Below are 17,443 nucleotides of genomic sequence, written 5' to 3' on the forward strand. Positions count from 1 at the left end.
CTCCTGAGCCCAGATCTTGTCTTTGTCAGAGGCAGTGTAGGTAAGTAAGGTATCGGCATTGTCCTACCCGACTTGCTAACAGGTTTCGCCCTCCCCAAGCCACACCACAGAGTCTCAGCCACCTTCAGCACTCTGGGAGCACATTCATTGCATCAGCAACGACATAGTAAGCACGTTCTTACCACAAGTGTCAACACCATAATCATCAACGCCATTACTGGCTGCTACCTATCGAGACTTTCCGGCATGTGTCCAAGTGTTGAAAATGACTTCAGCTTACAAAATATAATACTCCGCCCCACGCGTGGCACCGTTATGGACCAGTTAGCCTCGAAGTCAAACGTAGAGAACATTGCACGGCAGTGATTTGTGCTACTAGATGAGGTCTTTCTAGATAGAATCACCGTCTTGATCTCAAGTAAGTTTCGACCGCTAAGATGACGGACGCCTTCCTGGTGGGCGTACCTTGCATCGTTTCTTACTTGAGATACGCCGTAATGCAAACGACTGTAATACGCGTTGGGTATCGTACCTCACGCTGGGCTGCAGCACTACCTCTCTCTGTACCCCGTGATCACGTCAATATGCGACGGTCTTCTTGGTATCAAGTTGGGTCTTGATTCAAAATGTTTCGCATTATCAATCACATGCCCCGTACGTCTCTTATTAAGTCACATTTGATATGGCTCTCTGGAGCTCAGCGATTAACCCCCTCCCCCGTTGGGCTCGGTATACCCTTTTCGTCTCAATCTCCAACCTGCCCAGGTATGGAGCAAACGCAAGGTTGCGGCACTTGATAGCCACCGCCAGTCATCCCACAACCTCGTTGTTTAACGACACTTTTTGAGGGGAAAAGGACCCGCAAAGGGAGGGAACCCAAAGCATGACCGACCGACTTGGTTGCCAGCATCCCAGTTGAACCAGTGCAGTGGCAGGCCAAGTTTCGATTAAACTGCATGCGCTGATGCCGCTATCTCTCTCTGTATTCTAGCGTTCAAACCAGAACAATGCGGGGTTTCATCCAGTTTCCTTAAGCCGACGGCGCCGCGCAAGCCAACAACTTTGGGCCGTGTGTGGGGTACGAAAGACGGTTGGACGGCTTGCCAAACTCGCACGACTGTCAGCCCGTCAAGACTCAAAAGGATCTACGATGCTTTCAGCTTCTCGAATTGAGGTGGTCAGAGCAGCACAAGCATTTGCTGACCGGATCGTACTATCAGCTGCAGAAGCCCGTCCACGAGTATGTGGTGAAACAGCGAATGGAGAGCGCAACAACAGCATGGGACTTCTTGTACCGCCTATGAGTGCTCTTAAAAAGATGGCACCCGCACCATGTGCGCCACGCAAGAATGCTTCTATAGATGCGACCCCCGCGAAGCCTGACAGATTTGCACTAGGTTGATTTGATGCGTCGAAGTGGACAATGGTGAAACCCTCAACCTAAGCTTGAACAGACGATTGACAGTCGGCTGGCAGTCCTCGTGGCTTCTAGTGTTAACTGACAGATTTACATGAATGGCTTAGATGAACATGCTGTTCGCCAGCTCATTGGAGAGACAATCATCAAACGGCTACGTAGGCTGGCGATCTACTTGGCACACTAACCCCATTGATTCTCAACTTGGTTATTCGAGGTGGAAAGGTATCATTCGTGAACTGCCGCCAGGCATGATTCGTAATGACCCGATTCTCACAATTGTCATGTTTCAGCTACGACGACAAGACGCGGTCCATCAAGACTCTTGAAGTGCGGGTGGAGAGTGATGTCAGAGGATGCAAGGCGCTGCTGTTGCTAGATCCTGCAAGCCAAGGGTACTCGTCTGAATGCTTTCTTTTTTTAAGCGGCAGCGCATAAACAGCAACAACACCTGCGCCCCTTGGGTGTAACTGTTTGCGGCAAGGCTGTTCCAAGCAATTGACCAAGGCCGTAGTTCGCAGAACGGGCCTTGAGTGCAGGTAAACAAGCCAATGTACGTGGTACTTGTATCTAGAGACCAAAGACAACAGTAGGTTAGGGAATTTTCAACAACTGGCCGTACGAACTTCGCGCCTGGAAGTGTATTGTGCAACCTGGTTTTCTGGGGCAGACAGATTTGGTTATGGAACCTGATATTACAATGTGTTGACGAGGTGATATGTCATGGTCACATCAACGGTAGCTGGAGGAATGGAAATACAAAATGGAGATCCTCGACAACAACAATCATGCACCTTTGGAATATCACGCCAAGGGCAGAAACCTATCCAATCGTATTCTGTCGTCACTATGAGATCCGGGGGGAACCCCTACTTGACGATCCATCTTTTAGACGAAGAACTCGTGAGGCTTTGTGGTGAGCCCTAAGTCTAAGAAGCACAGGGGCTGATACTTTGCAATTACCAGATCAGGCAAGACGGGGCAAAAATAGCAGTCAATCAACAATGAGATCGAAGAGATCAACATTCGCATATCGCACGAATGGCGTAACTAGCATAAACGAGTTATTGCTGCGCCTGCTGAATATGTGTTGAACTGGTATGCTACGTCGTTTGGTTTTTGCTTTCTTCATATGAGAGTATTACCCGTTTACTTGGATCATTTCCTGTGACGATATAGTAGCCACTCTTGGAGAGATTTTCAATCATATGAGCGCACTGTTGTACAGTACACGTGTAGAAGACGCCAGCAGATCAGCAATCGAATGGATGGATCATCGATGTGGATGACAGATGGGGTACCAGCAAGCTTTCTCCTCAGAGTTCAAAGCCAGCATCTCAATGAAAATCAAATCACTCAAGCCCAAATGAACGAACCCATCAAGGATTTCTCCATGGAAAAGTGACCTACAGTAGTGCACGGAGTGTGCGCTATTGTAAGAGGAGGCAGTCTGCGAGTCATCCACACTACGATGCATTGGGGTTGATTCATGCAGCAACAATAGCAGCATTCAAATCAAAGCATCTGTCGGCCGGCAACATTCCAGCATCGAAAAAGTCGACGGCACAGTACACGAGATGCTACGTGCGTACATAGATGTGCGTGCTGGGCTGGGTGGGTACCGGAAACATTGCTCGAGGTCCCCATACAATTTCAATTTCCCGCAGAAAGCTTCCGGAGACCAAACCATGACACATGGATTTATTGGAGCTTCTGGTGCCCTGGTCGTGCAGAATTTGTCTCCGGTTCGCGCACCTCATTCAGCGCCTGCAGCTCGCCGAAATACCTCCTTGGGGGGGCCCCAGGTTCCAGATTCCGCGGCCGCTGGCTTTTGCCATTGGATTTCAATTTTTACTGTGCCACGGCAATGGCTACAGCCTGTCACCTACCTACCTACCTACCTTGGCCCTACGGTACCTCCCTACTGTGTACGTACAGGGCATCTGTGCCCGTGACGGAGGCGCCGGCTTCGAACCCGCACGAATGAATACCAGACGCATGTTAGCTTGGGAAAGCAGACACCGCTCAGCTGTCATGGAGCGTCTTCCTTTATCGAGCAATATCGAACGTGCCATTGAACAAAAGGTATGTCTCCTTGGTCGCGCTCCTTTCTACGGGGCCAAGACTTTGCAGCGCCGGGCCACCGCTTTGAAATAGTGAGCAGCAAAATTTGTTTACTCTATCCGCCAGTGCGTGTACTATGTATTTTGGGAACAATAGCTGGTTTTCGTGGCGATTTCGGCCACAGCAGTAGAAGCGAAAGCCTCTTTCTAATAAGCCTTGGACCTCCTTACTCGGGTCAGACCAAAAGGACAAGCCAATCAGGCCAAATCCATTTGTCTGTCTCGCTCAGGCCGCCGTCGGCTTCCAATGCGTGGTAATATGAGTGCGCACGCGAGTCGCCCACACTGTTGGAGATCAGTCTCGATTCCATTGGTTCTGTTGTCCAAGCAGACATTGCTAGGTATTTCGTACACTGCTACCTTGACTTCTATTACTGTACAGTACGGAATACGCATTTACAGATGGATCTTTCGACACTAGACCTCCCCCAGTCTCTCTCTCGAAACCCCACGTCCTCGCTTCCTACCATGCCAACAAACAAAGACCAGTCTGCAGGGCCCAGGGCCCTAGGTACTAGGGATATTCAATGCCCTGTCCGATCTCACTTCACCCAAGCTAGCTCCTCCCCAATTAGCCCGCTACTTTTGCTGCGGTGATGGGGGGGGGGGGTTTCGATGGTGGTATAAAATGTAGGTAGATAATGTACCTTCTGGCTCCATAGCTAGAAAACGGAAAAGGGTTCTTCGTTTCCCTGCTTTGATCCCCATCCCATGCCATGCGGACGCTACCGTAAGCAGGCAAGCCGAGCGCTGGCCATCCACCCATCCCATCCCATCCTACCATCCACCCTGTTCGCCTTCACTGTATGTAACCGACCAAGACAAAGAACGAGGGAAAAGTCCCGCATAATACCGACCTTTGAGCCACATAGTACAGTTTCTTACATAGTACGGCGCCTTCAAGCCCACACGCGGTTACGTTCAGGTCTAATGTAAGAGCCAACAAAAAAAAAAAGACTTTTTTTCTCATACCGCCTAGTTCATGTCCTCTACCCGCCAGACCGCCTCTATCTTGCCATCATTGATCCTTTTGCCTTCTTACAGTACCTCTACATATCTCGCGCATTTTAGTAGGCAAAGCGCTGTAAAAGGCTGTGCTGAAATGTATGTAAGCCCGTAATCAGTAATGCAGGAGTAATCTATTCAGGTGGTGTTTGTACTGTGTGCCATAGCCTTTCTTGTTCAAATTTTAAATAACACGGGCCATGAGCAGTGGAAAAGCCCACATTTGCGCGTATCCCATCCGGCGAGAGATTTTGCTAGGGTGTTTTCGATGGAAACCTTTTTTTTTTCCTTTTTTATTGTTCTCTGGTTTGCTGGAGCCGACTACAGAGTATATACTGTGTAAATACGGAGTACTTGCGGTACTGTCCGTAGCGTACACTATAATCCCATCCATCCATTCCATCAATCAATCAATCAATCAATGTCCTCCTCCTCATCAGTCGACACGCCCCGACATTGCCCACCCGCCGCTTGCGCCCACAATCAAAAGCTGCATTCTTCCCATTCCACCGACACACGGCACCGGCACCTTTTTTCTCATCACTCGCCCAAGTGCCCTCTTTTTTTAAAACCTGATCTGGGAAGTTCTACCCAGCCAGGTGGGCAGCCCGGATTGATTGGATTCACTTCCTGGCATTTCCTGGAATTTTCCCAAAACCTTGCCGTCTTCTTTCTTGTCTGCTACCTACCTACGTAAGGCATTACTACCGGATTACTGCAGCGCCTCTTTTTTTGCTTGGTGCTGGCTTGCGACGGATTCCCTTTATTCCCGTTTGCAACTGAACCCGCTACGTCCCGACGTCATCTCGGCCTACGGCTGTGCTTCCTACTCTTGGTACTTTTCTTGGGGGCAACTCAAAAAGAGCCAAGATTTTCAGAGGGGGACCCTTCACTGCCTTTTGTGCCCGCGCCCTGCATTTCTTGCTGCAGATCCCCTCGCACATCCACTCAGCATCTCGCACTACGGAATACTACTGCTCCTGCTGCTTCTTCCCAAGACTTTCTGTCGCCCGTTTGCTGGCTGGTCACCCCCATCAGACGACCAGCAATCTAGCGCCACCCGTTCCATCCCTACCCGACGGCACTTGTGACCGTTCCTGAGGGACAACAACTTAAACCTACACATTACCAATACCTAACGTACTTCTCTACCTTATACTTTCTAGAAAAGAACGTCTGATCAGAGAACTCAAAACAATCTGGACTGATCCTTTCTCGAATCCGCCAAACCTCACCCCCTCAACATCCCAGACCTCGACTATTCTACTTGGATACTTACAGATCTACCATGGCCTGCCAATTATAGCAATACGGTCCCTAGGGACAACTTGACACGATCTGTCTGAAGACTGCACCGTATAGTGTATCCTTCGAGGAAGAAAAAAAAAACGCTCCTTGATACTCTAAAGTGTCAACAAAACATTCACAGGCTTCCCGCGACGCCTTTCCTGTTTTCGATTTGTTTGGACTACCATATATCTTGACAGCTCGTCAGACATCCGCATTCGCGACGACAACAAGTTGGAATATATCTTACTACTACGACGCGACCCTTGCCACTTATATAGGCTCTAGGATCGACGACCGCCTCTCTACACACCTACCTAAACATTATACTACATTCACCATGACAAACAACTCGATACACGAGTTGGCCACGTCAAATATCTTGGCGTGGTCCTCAATAGGAGCGCATCTTCAACATGAACCCGACGAAGAAGTCGCGGCAGACGTTGACGAGCCTCCCGACGATCGCAAGATCTGTAGCAACCAAGCTGAGTTCAAAAGAACCTTGGTTCGAAAGCATGCGGAACACCCGCAGTCTCTGTTGACTCAGGCCCTACACGGTCAGTCTGACGAGGAGTCATCGCCTCTCGACTTCGTCAGCCTACCACTCAGACGCCGTTCCATGAACAGCACTGTCAGCTTCGCATCGACTGCAGAGCTTACCTGCGATACTGGACTTACTAGCCCTGCGCGTACTAGCACTCCCAGCCCCCCGCCCCCGGTTGTCCGCCTTGGGCAGCTGCAACTGGACTTGTTGGAGCCGCGCCCAAAGATAGCCAGCGGATCTTTGACCATGGATCACGACACGACGCCCAAGAAGGCAGTCGATGTTGCAGCAGAAACTCAATCCAGTGATCCCGTTGTCGAGCAGCTGGCAAAGAAGCGCTGCATCTCATTTGCTTGTGGACCGAAACCCGAGGCCAAGAAGCCAGCTCAGCCGCTCAAGCTGGACACTGCAGCTGAAACTGCTGTCGAAAAGCCACCTCAGCGCAAGACGTGCATTAAGTTCGCTTGTCCTTCCGGTCCGGTGCGAAATGCGCCTTCATCCAATAAAGAGCCGGTTCGAGCTGCAGCATCCGATGCTGCACACTCGGCCAAGGCCCGCCGGGATGGATCCCCTGCCACTCTCCTGAAACAAAGATCTTCGTCCATTGGCCGCTCCCCTCGATCGCTGACACCTCGCCGTCGGTCGTCGCACAGTCCCGTTGCCGTCAAGGCAAAGGCATTCCTGACGGCCGATTCCGCCGATCTGAACGGCGAATCGTCCCGCTTTCACGAGTTTGCCAGCGACGAGGTCCGGGAAGATGACTGGATCCGACAGCAGCTACCTGCTCTGCAGCGACTGACCATTAACGATACTTTGCGAAAGGAAAATGAGATTCGCAAGCTTGGTCAGGAGGCCGAAGAAGAGGCTTTGCAGGAGGAGTTTGAGGATGAAGAAGTCGATAACGACGACGATGAGGACCAGGATGTGGACGAGGATGAGGAAGAGGATGACCTGGAGGTTGCGGGCTATGACGACGTCGAGGATGACCTTTCTGGGTACGGTACCGACGACGATGGTTCCGACGGCTATCACACCGACAACGAGATTGGCTTTGCTGATTCCGATGGAGATGATGACGATGCTGACGAACTGGAGCTCTGGACGCACGGTCAAGCCGCTACTCTCCCGAATTCTGGCGCCACCCCCATTGCACGTCGCCCATCCATGGCTGGCAACCGATCAGACTCTTCTTCGTCATCGGAAGCGCCTGCGCCAAAGCGGACCGCTTCCCGGGAGAAGACCAAGCGCATTCGGATCCGACCCGGAACACCTGAGCTTCCAGACAGTACCGACTTTGTCTGTGGTACTCTTGACGAGGACAGGCCGATGGAAGACGCATACATCTCATGCATTGCGCAAAAGAGACGTGAGAAGATGCATCTGATCCCGCAGGATATTGACCCCAGCTTCCCCACGTCAGAGCCCGAGGACGAAGATGACAAGCCTGGCCACGATAGCGACGAGCATGTCTGGATCCACGGTGAACTTGAGGATATCAATGGCGAGCCTGAGCGAGCTGACCGCCGGAGAAAGAAGAGCAACCACAACTCTCCCAAGCGGTACCACTCCCCTCCGCCCAAGCGTCATCATTCACCCGCGCCCAAAAACCGTGGAAGGTCCCCGCCCCCTCGAAAGCTTTTCGATCGTCATTCTCCGAAGCGCGGCGTATCACCCCCGCCTCCCGGGCGTGTAATTCGCTCGCCTCCGGCCACGCCTACTCAAAAGGCTACACCCAAAGCTATCGACTTCCAGACACTGGCATCTCGCCCTGGACTTACGCACACCAAGTCGCTCCCGCGACCTCCTGCTCTGTTTCCCAACAGGTTCAAAGGTCAGCGCAGCAGACAGGCGGCATACACTGGTGCCACTGGTCACGTCCGCGGTGCCATTGATATTGTCAAGGGTCTCGAGCACAAGAGACAGCGCCGCAGAGAAAAGTACATCCAGAAGCACTGCAACCGAGCGCGCAAGGGTCAAGTGGTTGAGAAGAGACCCGAGCCTGGCAAGGGCGCCCAGAGAATGCGTGAACTTGGTCTGCACATGGCTGGCAAACAAGCCAACACGATTCACGTTCTCTCGATATAGATCTCTTCGAGACGACAATTTCTTTTTCTTTTCATTGTAGTCCACGGGACGATTCAACCCGTGGCATTTCTGGTGCCTTCATATTTTGATGAGATTATGAGCGAGCATTCATCCTGTTCTAGAGCGCGTCGCACTCTGGGGAGCGTCGGTCTCCCCCATGGCACATAGGTTGTCCCGTCTTGTACATACAAAAAGTTTAGTTGTTTCTTTTCGGGTCACGAGTTTCCTTTTCATGGCCGTAATCCTCCTGAATGGGGGAGCGGGATCACATCGTCTAGCATATTGATGGCCGGTCATTGGCAATTGGGGATACCACTTTGGGGCAAAGCAAAGGCATACGTAGCATCAGGCGGCGAACCGGTGATTTGACAATGGAAATACACTTGCCACATTCAGTGGCTGATGATTTATCATTTTACATCTTTCATCTTCATACTGGTGATTTCGTTTGCTTTATGGGCGCTTCTTCGTGACTTCTTTGCAGACAACTTCTATCAAAAAGGTCCCCGGGAAGGCCATGGCAATCCTTAAGCCAATAAAACTGTCGCCAATGAAGAATGTTTCACTGTTTTTGAATGTTGAAAATGTGTACAGTCAAAAAAAGGGGCCTCGAAAGGAGAATGCGACGGGACTTGCACAAAGTTGGTGCACAACTTTAATTGCTGCCTCATATTTTAGGCGTAAAAATTGTTCAAGGTTCAAGTGATCGTTGATTGGACAGATTGTCACAGCGTTCTTGCCAGCACTGCTTTTGCCTTCGTACCAAGGCCCAGGGCCAACCAGAGCGACGTAACCTGTCGGGCTACATTAAAAGGTACCATCCCGACTTCCCATTGTCGCCGGCCGCGTACAAATTCTACACTACATAACAGCATCATCCATCAAAGAAGTGATTTCTTTGCCTTCCCCCAAGCAACGACCACTCCTTGTGATCGCTCCCCTTGCAGCACAACCAGCCGACCCCTCACACATAGCGCACAGTCGACCGTCAACATGTGGATTATCAACTGGTGTAAGCTAAGCTCCAACCTGGATGCGCAATCCTGCCTTGCCTCCCTCTTGTCCCAGTCCTCACGAACGGGGCAGGCGGCCTGCCCAAGGAACAGTGCCTTTGCTGACATATCGCTCTTGTGCCTTCTAGTCTACGATGTTCTCTCATCGCTCGGCCTGCTGAACAAGCACGCCAAGCTCCTCTTCCTGGGTCTCGACAATGCCGGAAAGACGACACTCCTGCACATGTTGAAGGTACGGCGATACGCTCACCCCGGTCTCCATGGCCGCCAAGGGTCACGACTTTGAGGCCACCACGCCCGTCGCGACACTATAAGCTCAACAAAGGCATGCTAACATGATGGATGCTCACAGAACGACAGAGTCGCTATCCTGCAGCCCACTCTGCACCCTAGTATGTTCTTCCAAACCATACCCCGGCGACAGGCACGTGGGCATACGCTAATCATACCATAGCTTCTGAGGAGCTCGCCATCGGCAACGTACGATTCACAACATTTGATCTTGGTGGTCACCAGCAAGGTATGGAATCTCGCAATACGGTTCCCTCCGCGACGGGACGAGCATGACAAAACTAACAAATGTTTAAAATAGCCCGTCGTCTTTGGAAGGACTACTTCCCCGAGGTCAACGGCATCGTCTTCCTGGTCGACGCCAAGGACCACGAGCGTTTCCCCGAGGCCAAGGCCGAGCTTGATGCCCTCCTGTCCATGGAGGAACTCCAGAAGGTGCCCTTTGTCGTCCTGGGCAACAAGATTGACCACCCCGACGCCATCTCCGAGGAGCAGCTGCGCCACGAGCTTGGTCTCTACCAGACAACGGGTAAGGGCAAGGTGCCTCTGGAGGGCATCCGACCCATTGAGGTCTTCATGTGCTCGGTGGTTATGAGACAGGGTAAGTGGATATACAAGGCCTGTCATGGTCTGAGGTTTTCAGCGCATTGCTAATATGTCACAGGCTACGGTGATGGTATCCGCTGGCTCTCGCAATATGTCTAGGCGACACTGAACTGAGAAGGCCGCAATAGAGCGGGGGGTGCCTTTTCATTGGGCACCTTTGCAGACGTAGTTCTAGACTAGGGCTTGCAAAGAAGAAAGAGAGACAGACGACAATGATGACGAAGAAGTACAATGCTGGAGGGTGGTGTACGAGGTGATAATGCTGATGATCTGCACGCTTGTTCAAGTGGGATTGGAGTTCTTTTTTATATGACAGCTTGCTGCTTGCATTGTTCATCATTTCGTTATCTTTACACGACGGACTCCTTGGGTTCTACAGCAGGAGTCCATGGCAATAGAGGCATTTGACAGTTTCCCATGGCAATCGAGTCTGTTGTAATAACTCTGAGCTGTACCTGTTGTGTCCATTATTGCGTCCATTATTGCCAGTACACGGGTTTGGGGATATACACCGTAACACATGAGTGCCTTCGAACTTGATGCCAAGGCATGTGCAAGATGGCATTCCACATTATGCTTCATGTAAGTTGTCTGCACGCTGCCGTGGGTTTCTGTAGATCTCTAATGGGTATCACGGAGAAAGGGCAACCCCACGGCGTCCAAATATGCTCTTTGCAGCTGTATGCAAATTGTAAGTTATTGCTTTTTTCTTTCTTCCTTCTTAAATCATGATTTCTTGAAAGTTTCTTGTCCAAACTATGAATACGTCTGATAACCCAAATAATCATTCCCTCGATTTGAGGCCATCACCAGGCTTGGTATTTATGTTTGTGTCGACTGGTCTCATTGACCCATGTGTGAAAGAAGAAGGTACTAAATCGTCATGTTGAATATAGGCGGCTTAACACGTTCCGACCCAAGAAGAAGAAAACATTTATAAACGCTAAGAATGAAGTGTTCAGCTCTTCCCTGTTCCAAGGTTCAGGGGTCTCCACCAACTAGATTGAGGCTCGGATCTCCTTTGCCCCCACACACAGCTGCTGCTTTCCCCAACCAAATTAAAGCCCGACGGGGGTGCGGCGACGTCATTTCGGTGCTTGCAGCTGGTGGCTTTGCGGGTGGGTGAGAGAATGAGTGCAATGCCTCGTGAGTAACAGACCTTTGCAGCATCAATACACACCTCTGCAACCTACGTAGGTGCCACCTCGACTATTTTGGGTAGAAGATAAATACGCCGCCGGATACGTGCACGCGAATGCGCCGCCACATGAGCCTCTGGGCGGTACCAGCCTTTTCGTAATACATGTCTTACGACATTGCAGATACAGACGCACACAACTCAACATAGCAGCAGCACACCACCACTCCCAGAGACTTTCACTCCACTTCTGTGATTCCTCAAGCACCACGGTCAAGGATCCTTCTCATTATGCAGTGACTCTTCCTGCAATATCTGCCTTTGTGATCATGGCGACTGAAGACGCAAAGAGTGAAAAGAGGGCAAACGGCACCGAGGCCGGCCCCAACAAGTCGGCGCGCCGCGTCACCTTCTTTGGCCTGGGGAAGCCGTACCACGACTATGGATTCCCTCCAGAGGCCTTTGACCATACTCGCCTTCCCGATGTCGACATCGACTTCCTCCGCCCTGAGGACCTCGAGTCCTTTGCCCAGGCACTCGCTGCGCCCGACCCCATCAACCCAGCCAATGATGATGGCTTGACGATACGGAGTCCCACGTTGCGAAGTGCCAGCACCTTTAACCTCGACCCGCAGCAGACACCAACTTCCCCGACGGTGCCGACGGCCGAGTCAAGCGGCATCGGGCTCGGATACGGGAATGGCCACGATAGCCGGAGCGCAACTCTTCGAATCAGCGAGCGCAACCGCCACGGCAGTCAAGGCAGTCTGCTCATCTCGGCGCAAAACGACTGGGCACCCGTCAATGAAAAGGTTGGCAAACGGCGTCGACGGAGGCGCAAGGCGCTGGGCCGCAGTGTCGACGAGGCTCGAGAGGGTAACCTCTACACTCTGCTTCGCTGGCCGTTTCTGCTGGTGACGCTAGCCTGGATCGCCGGTCTTGGAATTGCCTATCTGAGCACCCGGCTCTATGTATGGGGCTACGAGTATTTTGTCGCGTGGCGCGGGCAAAGGGAGCGACTCCGCCGCAGCCTACGCGCCACGAGCAACTACAAGGACTGGTCAAGCGCCGCCAAGGAACTTGACAAGTATCTCGGCAACGACAAATGGAAACAAGAGAATGAGTATGCATACTATGACTCAAAGACTGTTCGCCGCGTCTGGGAGCAGATCAGAAAGCTAAGGCGGGAGGCCGAGGCCCAGGAACCTGGCCAAGACGACGGCACATTAGCCAACAGCGTGAGGAGCAATGATAGGAAACGGCCTATTGACGAGTTAAAGGCATTGATCGAGGCCAGTGTGAAGAGTAACTTTGTTGGTGTCGAGAATGCCAGGCTGTACAGTGAAACATATTTTGGTACCAAGAACCTTGTACAAAACTTTGTCGAGGAGGGTAAGTGGTTCACACAGTTTATTCGTTTGGCCTGATACAATGTCAACTTCATGCTAACACGAATACAGTCGAGAAAAGCACACGTCTACTCGTAGAAACAAACCAACTTTCCCACGAACAAAAGCAGACACTTTTCAAGCATCTCCATGCCAACTATGGCCGTACAGCCCTGTGTCTCTCGGGTGGTGCCACGTTTGCATATTACCATTTTGGTGTTGTCAAGGCGTTGCTGGAGGCAGATCTCCTGCCCGAGGTCATTACTGGCACGAGCGGTGGTGCGTTGGTCGCATCACTGGTTGCTACGCGTACAGACGAGGAGTTGAAGCAACTCTTAGTCCCGGCTCTAGCCCACAGGATCAAGGCCTGCTCTGAGCCCATGTCGGCATGGCTGGTCAGATGGTGGAAAACCGGGGCCCGATTCGACTCTATTGACTGGGCGCGGCAATGCAGTTGGTGGGCTCATGGTTCAATGACATTTCGAGAGGCATATGAACGGACAGGTCGCATTCTCAATGTTTCCTGTGTACCTGCCGATCCCCACTCACCAACTATTCTTTGCAACTACCTGACCAGCCCCGACTGTGTCATCTGGTCGGCTGTTCTGGCCTCGGCTGCTGTACCAGGAATTCTGAACCCAGTCGTGCTCATGATGAAGAATCTGGATGGGTCACTAAGCCCCTATTCATTCGGACATAAATGGAAGGATGGCAGCCTGCGAACCGATATTCCCATCAAGGCGCTGAACCTCCACTTCAACGTCAACTTTACAATCGTCAGCCAGGTCAACCCTCACATTTCATTGTTCTTCTTTTCTTCCAGAGGCACGGTCGGCTCACCCGTAACACACCGCAAGGGTCGGGGTTGGAGAGGCGGTTATCTGGGCTCTGCCACGGAGCAATATATTAAACTCGACTTGACTAAATGGCTCAAGGTTCTCAAACACCTTGAACTACTTCCACGACCCCTTGGTCAGGACTGGTCTCAATTATGGCTTCAGCAATTCGGCGGCACTATTACCATTTGGCCCAAGTCGAAACCCAGTGATATTCTTCGCATTCTCTCAGACCCTGATCCGGACCGCTTGGCTAGAATGATACACGAAGGACAGCAGAGCGCTTTTCCAAAGTTGCAATTCATTGCCAACAGACTCAAGGTGGAAAGGCAGATTGAGCGGGGACGTCGCGAGACGAGAAATATCAGAAAGGGCAGCTTGGACAATTTTATTGACGAGGATGATCTCCAAAGCCTGCTGCTCAAAGGTAGTGTCGGCACAGACGAGGAAGTAACTGGCGAAGAGGATGACGAGGAACCCTTGGATGAATACGCTATTGCGGATAGCGATTTTGAAGGAATGACGGAGAGTCCTGGCGTGTATAAGGATGAGCCGGACGAGCATGATACCGAGGCGAAGGAGACTCGAGAGGAGTAGTAGTGATGGTAGCATTTTCTAGACTGCTTGTTGTTGCATCGATACCATTGTGTTTGTACCGGGAGTCTGGGGCGTTTACGCAAGAGCATACTTTTCATACAAGACCTATTCTTGACTCAACTAAAAATGCAACAATAGAATAAACTTTTTTCCAACCTATAAGTATCATTCTAAAAACTCGTGTTATGCTGAGATTAAAATGACTTGGTTTTGCACGATTCACGTACCTGTTTATTAACACTTCTTTTAATAGGCAACGATTGACACCAAAAAATAATTAACACCGAGAAAGAAAACGATGATTGTTTTTCGGTCTAAACTGAAGAATATGTCGCAAACAAAAACAAAAAGCAAATGCCCACTGGCGGAATTGAACCGCCGACTTTCGCATGTCGCATATACCAACTGGGGTTACAAGTGCGACGCAATACCACTATGCCAAGCGGGCGTTGGGAATTTGTGAGCTTATCAGAATTGATGTTAGCTAAACTAAGCCTCAGGCCGCGGCGTTAAGGCAGTCCCACTTTTGAGGTATAGAGCCTAATTAATAATCTGCATAACAAATGCTGATTGATTATAATCCAGATATAAACTTTTAGAATATATAGTGTTAAAAGTGTTTTGCACCTTGTTTTTTTTTTCATTTGTTTCAGCGATGCGGAGCTTCTCTGATTCATCCTTTAAAGCAGAAACAGACTCCTCTCTTCCTTATCGCGCTTCTTTACTTTCAATCCTATTGTTCAAGATGGAGACATTATGGACTCTGGACGAAGGGAGATGACGCTTGAGTTCAATCCTTCTGATCAAGCATCTGACCAAGGTCTGTACCCCCAATCAACGACTTCTTTTTCTGTTCATTCTTGCGGAGCAGTAGCAGCCGTGCCTCGTTGGGACCACTAGGACCATGCCATGTCAGTCTCTTGTAATGCCCGTGCAAAACGACGTTGGGGTGTCTCATACCGAGTTCCACTCAAAGATGCGCTTGGTCATGAGCCCGGCATTTACAACATTTGTATTTATTCAATCAAAATTAGTCGGTCCTCCAACATTTACTCTCGTAATCCTTTTCATTTCCCCTTATTTAGCCTTTTTTAACATCATTGGGGCATTCTCTCATTGACCTTATATATGGTCTTGGCATCCCATGGGGTCATCCGGATAAAGTAGTGCTGCATCAATTCTGGAGAGTCGCCGCTCACGATCCCTAGACCCAACCTTTGGAGCAAGGATAATGGTGCAATCACGTATGTACCCCAGAAAATGCTGGCAGATGGAATGTAACCACCTCGAGGCAAATGCCGAATGTCTGCTTTGGGCGGTCATATGGAAAGAATTTTTTGAGAGGACTGGAGGAATAATGAGTCCACATCAGCCACACGAAGAAACAAGAAAAGGAGACAAACTCCTAGTGTCCAAGACTCAACTCTAGACATAGAGAGAAAATTATTTCGTAACAGCAGCAGTAGTCTGACTGACGGCAAGATATAGCAAGACAATGATGCTTTTGAATACTCTTGTATTTGCGGCACTGTCGCTCGGACCCCTGGCGGCCCACGCCCACCCGGGCGAGACGTTCAACAAGCGGGCGCACATGGACGAGATTGCCAATGCGCACGCCGTGGCCGACGTCAATGCGCGGGCCCTCGAGGCGTGCCAGAACCGACCCGACGTCAAGGAGCGACGGGAGCGTGCCGTGGCGCGAAGGGCCGCGACGTTTGAGCGTCTTCGTCGGGAAAAGGGATTGCAGGACGGTAAGAAACATGGACCTGCCAGAAGCGACTTCCCCCAGTTTGACTGACTGACTGACATGTTTCTTTCTTTTAATGCAGAATCTTTTCTTCACCGGCGAGATGCGGCTTCGCTACGCCAGTGGATGGCAAAGAGCCACGACAAGAGCAGTCTCAAGTATACCAAGGACACTCCCATTTCGGAGCTCTTTGGTTCAAACACGAGCTGCATCTTGACGCCCGACAATGCCAATGGGCCATACTTTGTCTACCAAGAGCAGATTCGCAGCAATGTGGTCGAGGACGTCAAGGGAGTACCGATGCACTTGGAGTTGCAGTTTATTGATGTCAATACCTGCAAGCCAGCCAATGTATTGATTGATATTTGGTCATGGTAAGTTATTTTCTGGATACCCATTTGCCTGTCCCTGAAATCAATTGCTAAGCAACATGCTACAGCAACTCCCAAGGCGTCTACAGCGGCGTCAGCGCCGCGGGCGAGGGCGGCCTGGGCACGACCTACCTGCGCGGCGTGCAGCCCACGGACAAGGACGGCGTCGTCAACTTTGACACGCTCTTCCCGGGGCACTACTCGGGGCGCGCGACCCACGAGCACATCATTGCCCACGTGGGGTCCAAGGTCCTCGACAACGGGACCTACACCGGCGGCCAGGTGGCGCATCTGAGCCAGCTCTTCTTTGACCAGAGCCTGATTGACACCATTGAGGCCACGGCGCCGTACAGCACCAACCGCATCGCGCGCACCAGCAACTCGGCCGACGGCTTCACGGGCTACGCCGCCAGTCCGAATTATGACCCCTTTCCCAACTATGCGATGCTCGGTAGTGGCGTGGCGGGCGGCTTGTTTGTTTGGGCCGAGCTAGGCATCAATACCTCGTCCAATTGGGACTACTATGCCCCCTATGCGAGTACCTGGAAGGAGGGCGGCGGGTACAATAATCCCAAGTTCAATATGATGGTGGTGGCTACTCCTCCGCCGACACATGGATGAGGGGATAGCCGGTCTACTGTTGAGTATTGCTTCCGTGGAGAAACAAGGATGTTTTCATTGTGGTGGAATATTTTGAAGCAGTTATCACGAGGAAAATGACGAGATTGGAATTACATCTGCGCAAATTTCCATATACAATATCTACTTTTTCAAGCACCAAGACATGGATTACTTCAGACTGGTTTCAGTGTTGACCCTCGCATCGCCAACGTGCACAGTATCTTTTCAATTAACAGAGAGATTGTTCAAGACAGAGTTAAATTCATGGGCCGCCATAAAGCCGTGCTCTCGAGGCTGATATGCGGCAGCCGTTCCGTCGACCATGCAACACATGGAGCAAAACTGAGCTTCCGCAAGACTGAATGACTGCC

At 51.0% G+C, this 17,443-nt stretch overlaps 4 protein-coding genes across 4 annotated transcripts; all 4 read left to right on the plus strand.

The window, feature by feature from the left end:
* Positions 1 to 6,172: 6,172 nt before the first annotated feature.
* On the plus strand, positions 6,173 to 8,464 carry PFICI_03794 (uncharacterized protein; the record flags this gene model as incomplete). Its single annotated transcript, XM_007832375.1, has 1 exon — positions 6,173 to 8,464. One exon carries the CDS (start codon positions 6,173 to 6,175, stop codon positions 8,462 to 8,464), a length of 2,292 nt encoding a protein of 763 aa, XP_007830566.1.
* Positions 8,465 to 9,457: 993 nt separating this feature from the next.
* PFICI_03795 (Small COPII coat GTPase SAR1) lies at positions 9,458 to 10,473 on the plus strand (the record flags this gene model as incomplete). Its single annotated transcript, XM_007832376.1, has 6 exons — positions 9,458 to 9,476; positions 9,606 to 9,709; positions 9,830 to 9,869; positions 9,932 to 9,997; positions 10,070 to 10,369; positions 10,433 to 10,473. 6 exons carry the CDS (start codon positions 9,458 to 9,460, stop codon positions 10,471 to 10,473), a joined length of 570 nt encoding a protein of 189 aa, XP_007830567.1.
* Positions 10,474 to 11,841: 1,368 nt separating this feature from the next.
* Positions 11,842 to 14,333, plus strand: PFICI_03796 (Patatin-like phospholipase domain-containing protein; the record flags this gene model as incomplete). The annotated part of the gene is made up of 2 exons (XM_007832377.1): positions 11,842 to 12,904; positions 12,973 to 14,333. The coding sequence occupies 2 exons, from the start codon at positions 11,842 to 11,844 to the stop codon at positions 14,331 to 14,333; spliced, it is 2,424 nt and encodes an 807-aa protein (XP_007830568.1).
* Positions 14,334 to 15,828: 1,495 nt separating this feature from the next.
* PFICI_03797 (uncharacterized protein) lies at positions 15,829 to 17,072 on the plus strand (the record flags this gene model as incomplete). Its single annotated transcript, XM_007832378.1, has 3 exons — positions 15,829 to 16,084; positions 16,163 to 16,454; positions 16,520 to 17,072. 3 exons carry the CDS (start codon positions 15,829 to 15,831, stop codon positions 17,070 to 17,072), a joined length of 1,101 nt encoding a protein of 366 aa, XP_007830569.1.
* Positions 17,073 to 17,443: the final 371 nt, after the last annotated feature.

The sequence above is a fragment of the Pestalotiopsis fici genome, assembly GCF_000516985.1.
Source record: "Pestalotiopsis fici W106-1 unplaced genomic scaffold PFICI_Scf_2, whole genome shotgun sequence".
NCBI classification, from domain to species: Eukaryota; Fungi; Ascomycota; class Sordariomycetes; order Amphisphaeriales; family Sporocadaceae; genus Pestalotiopsis; species Pestalotiopsis fici.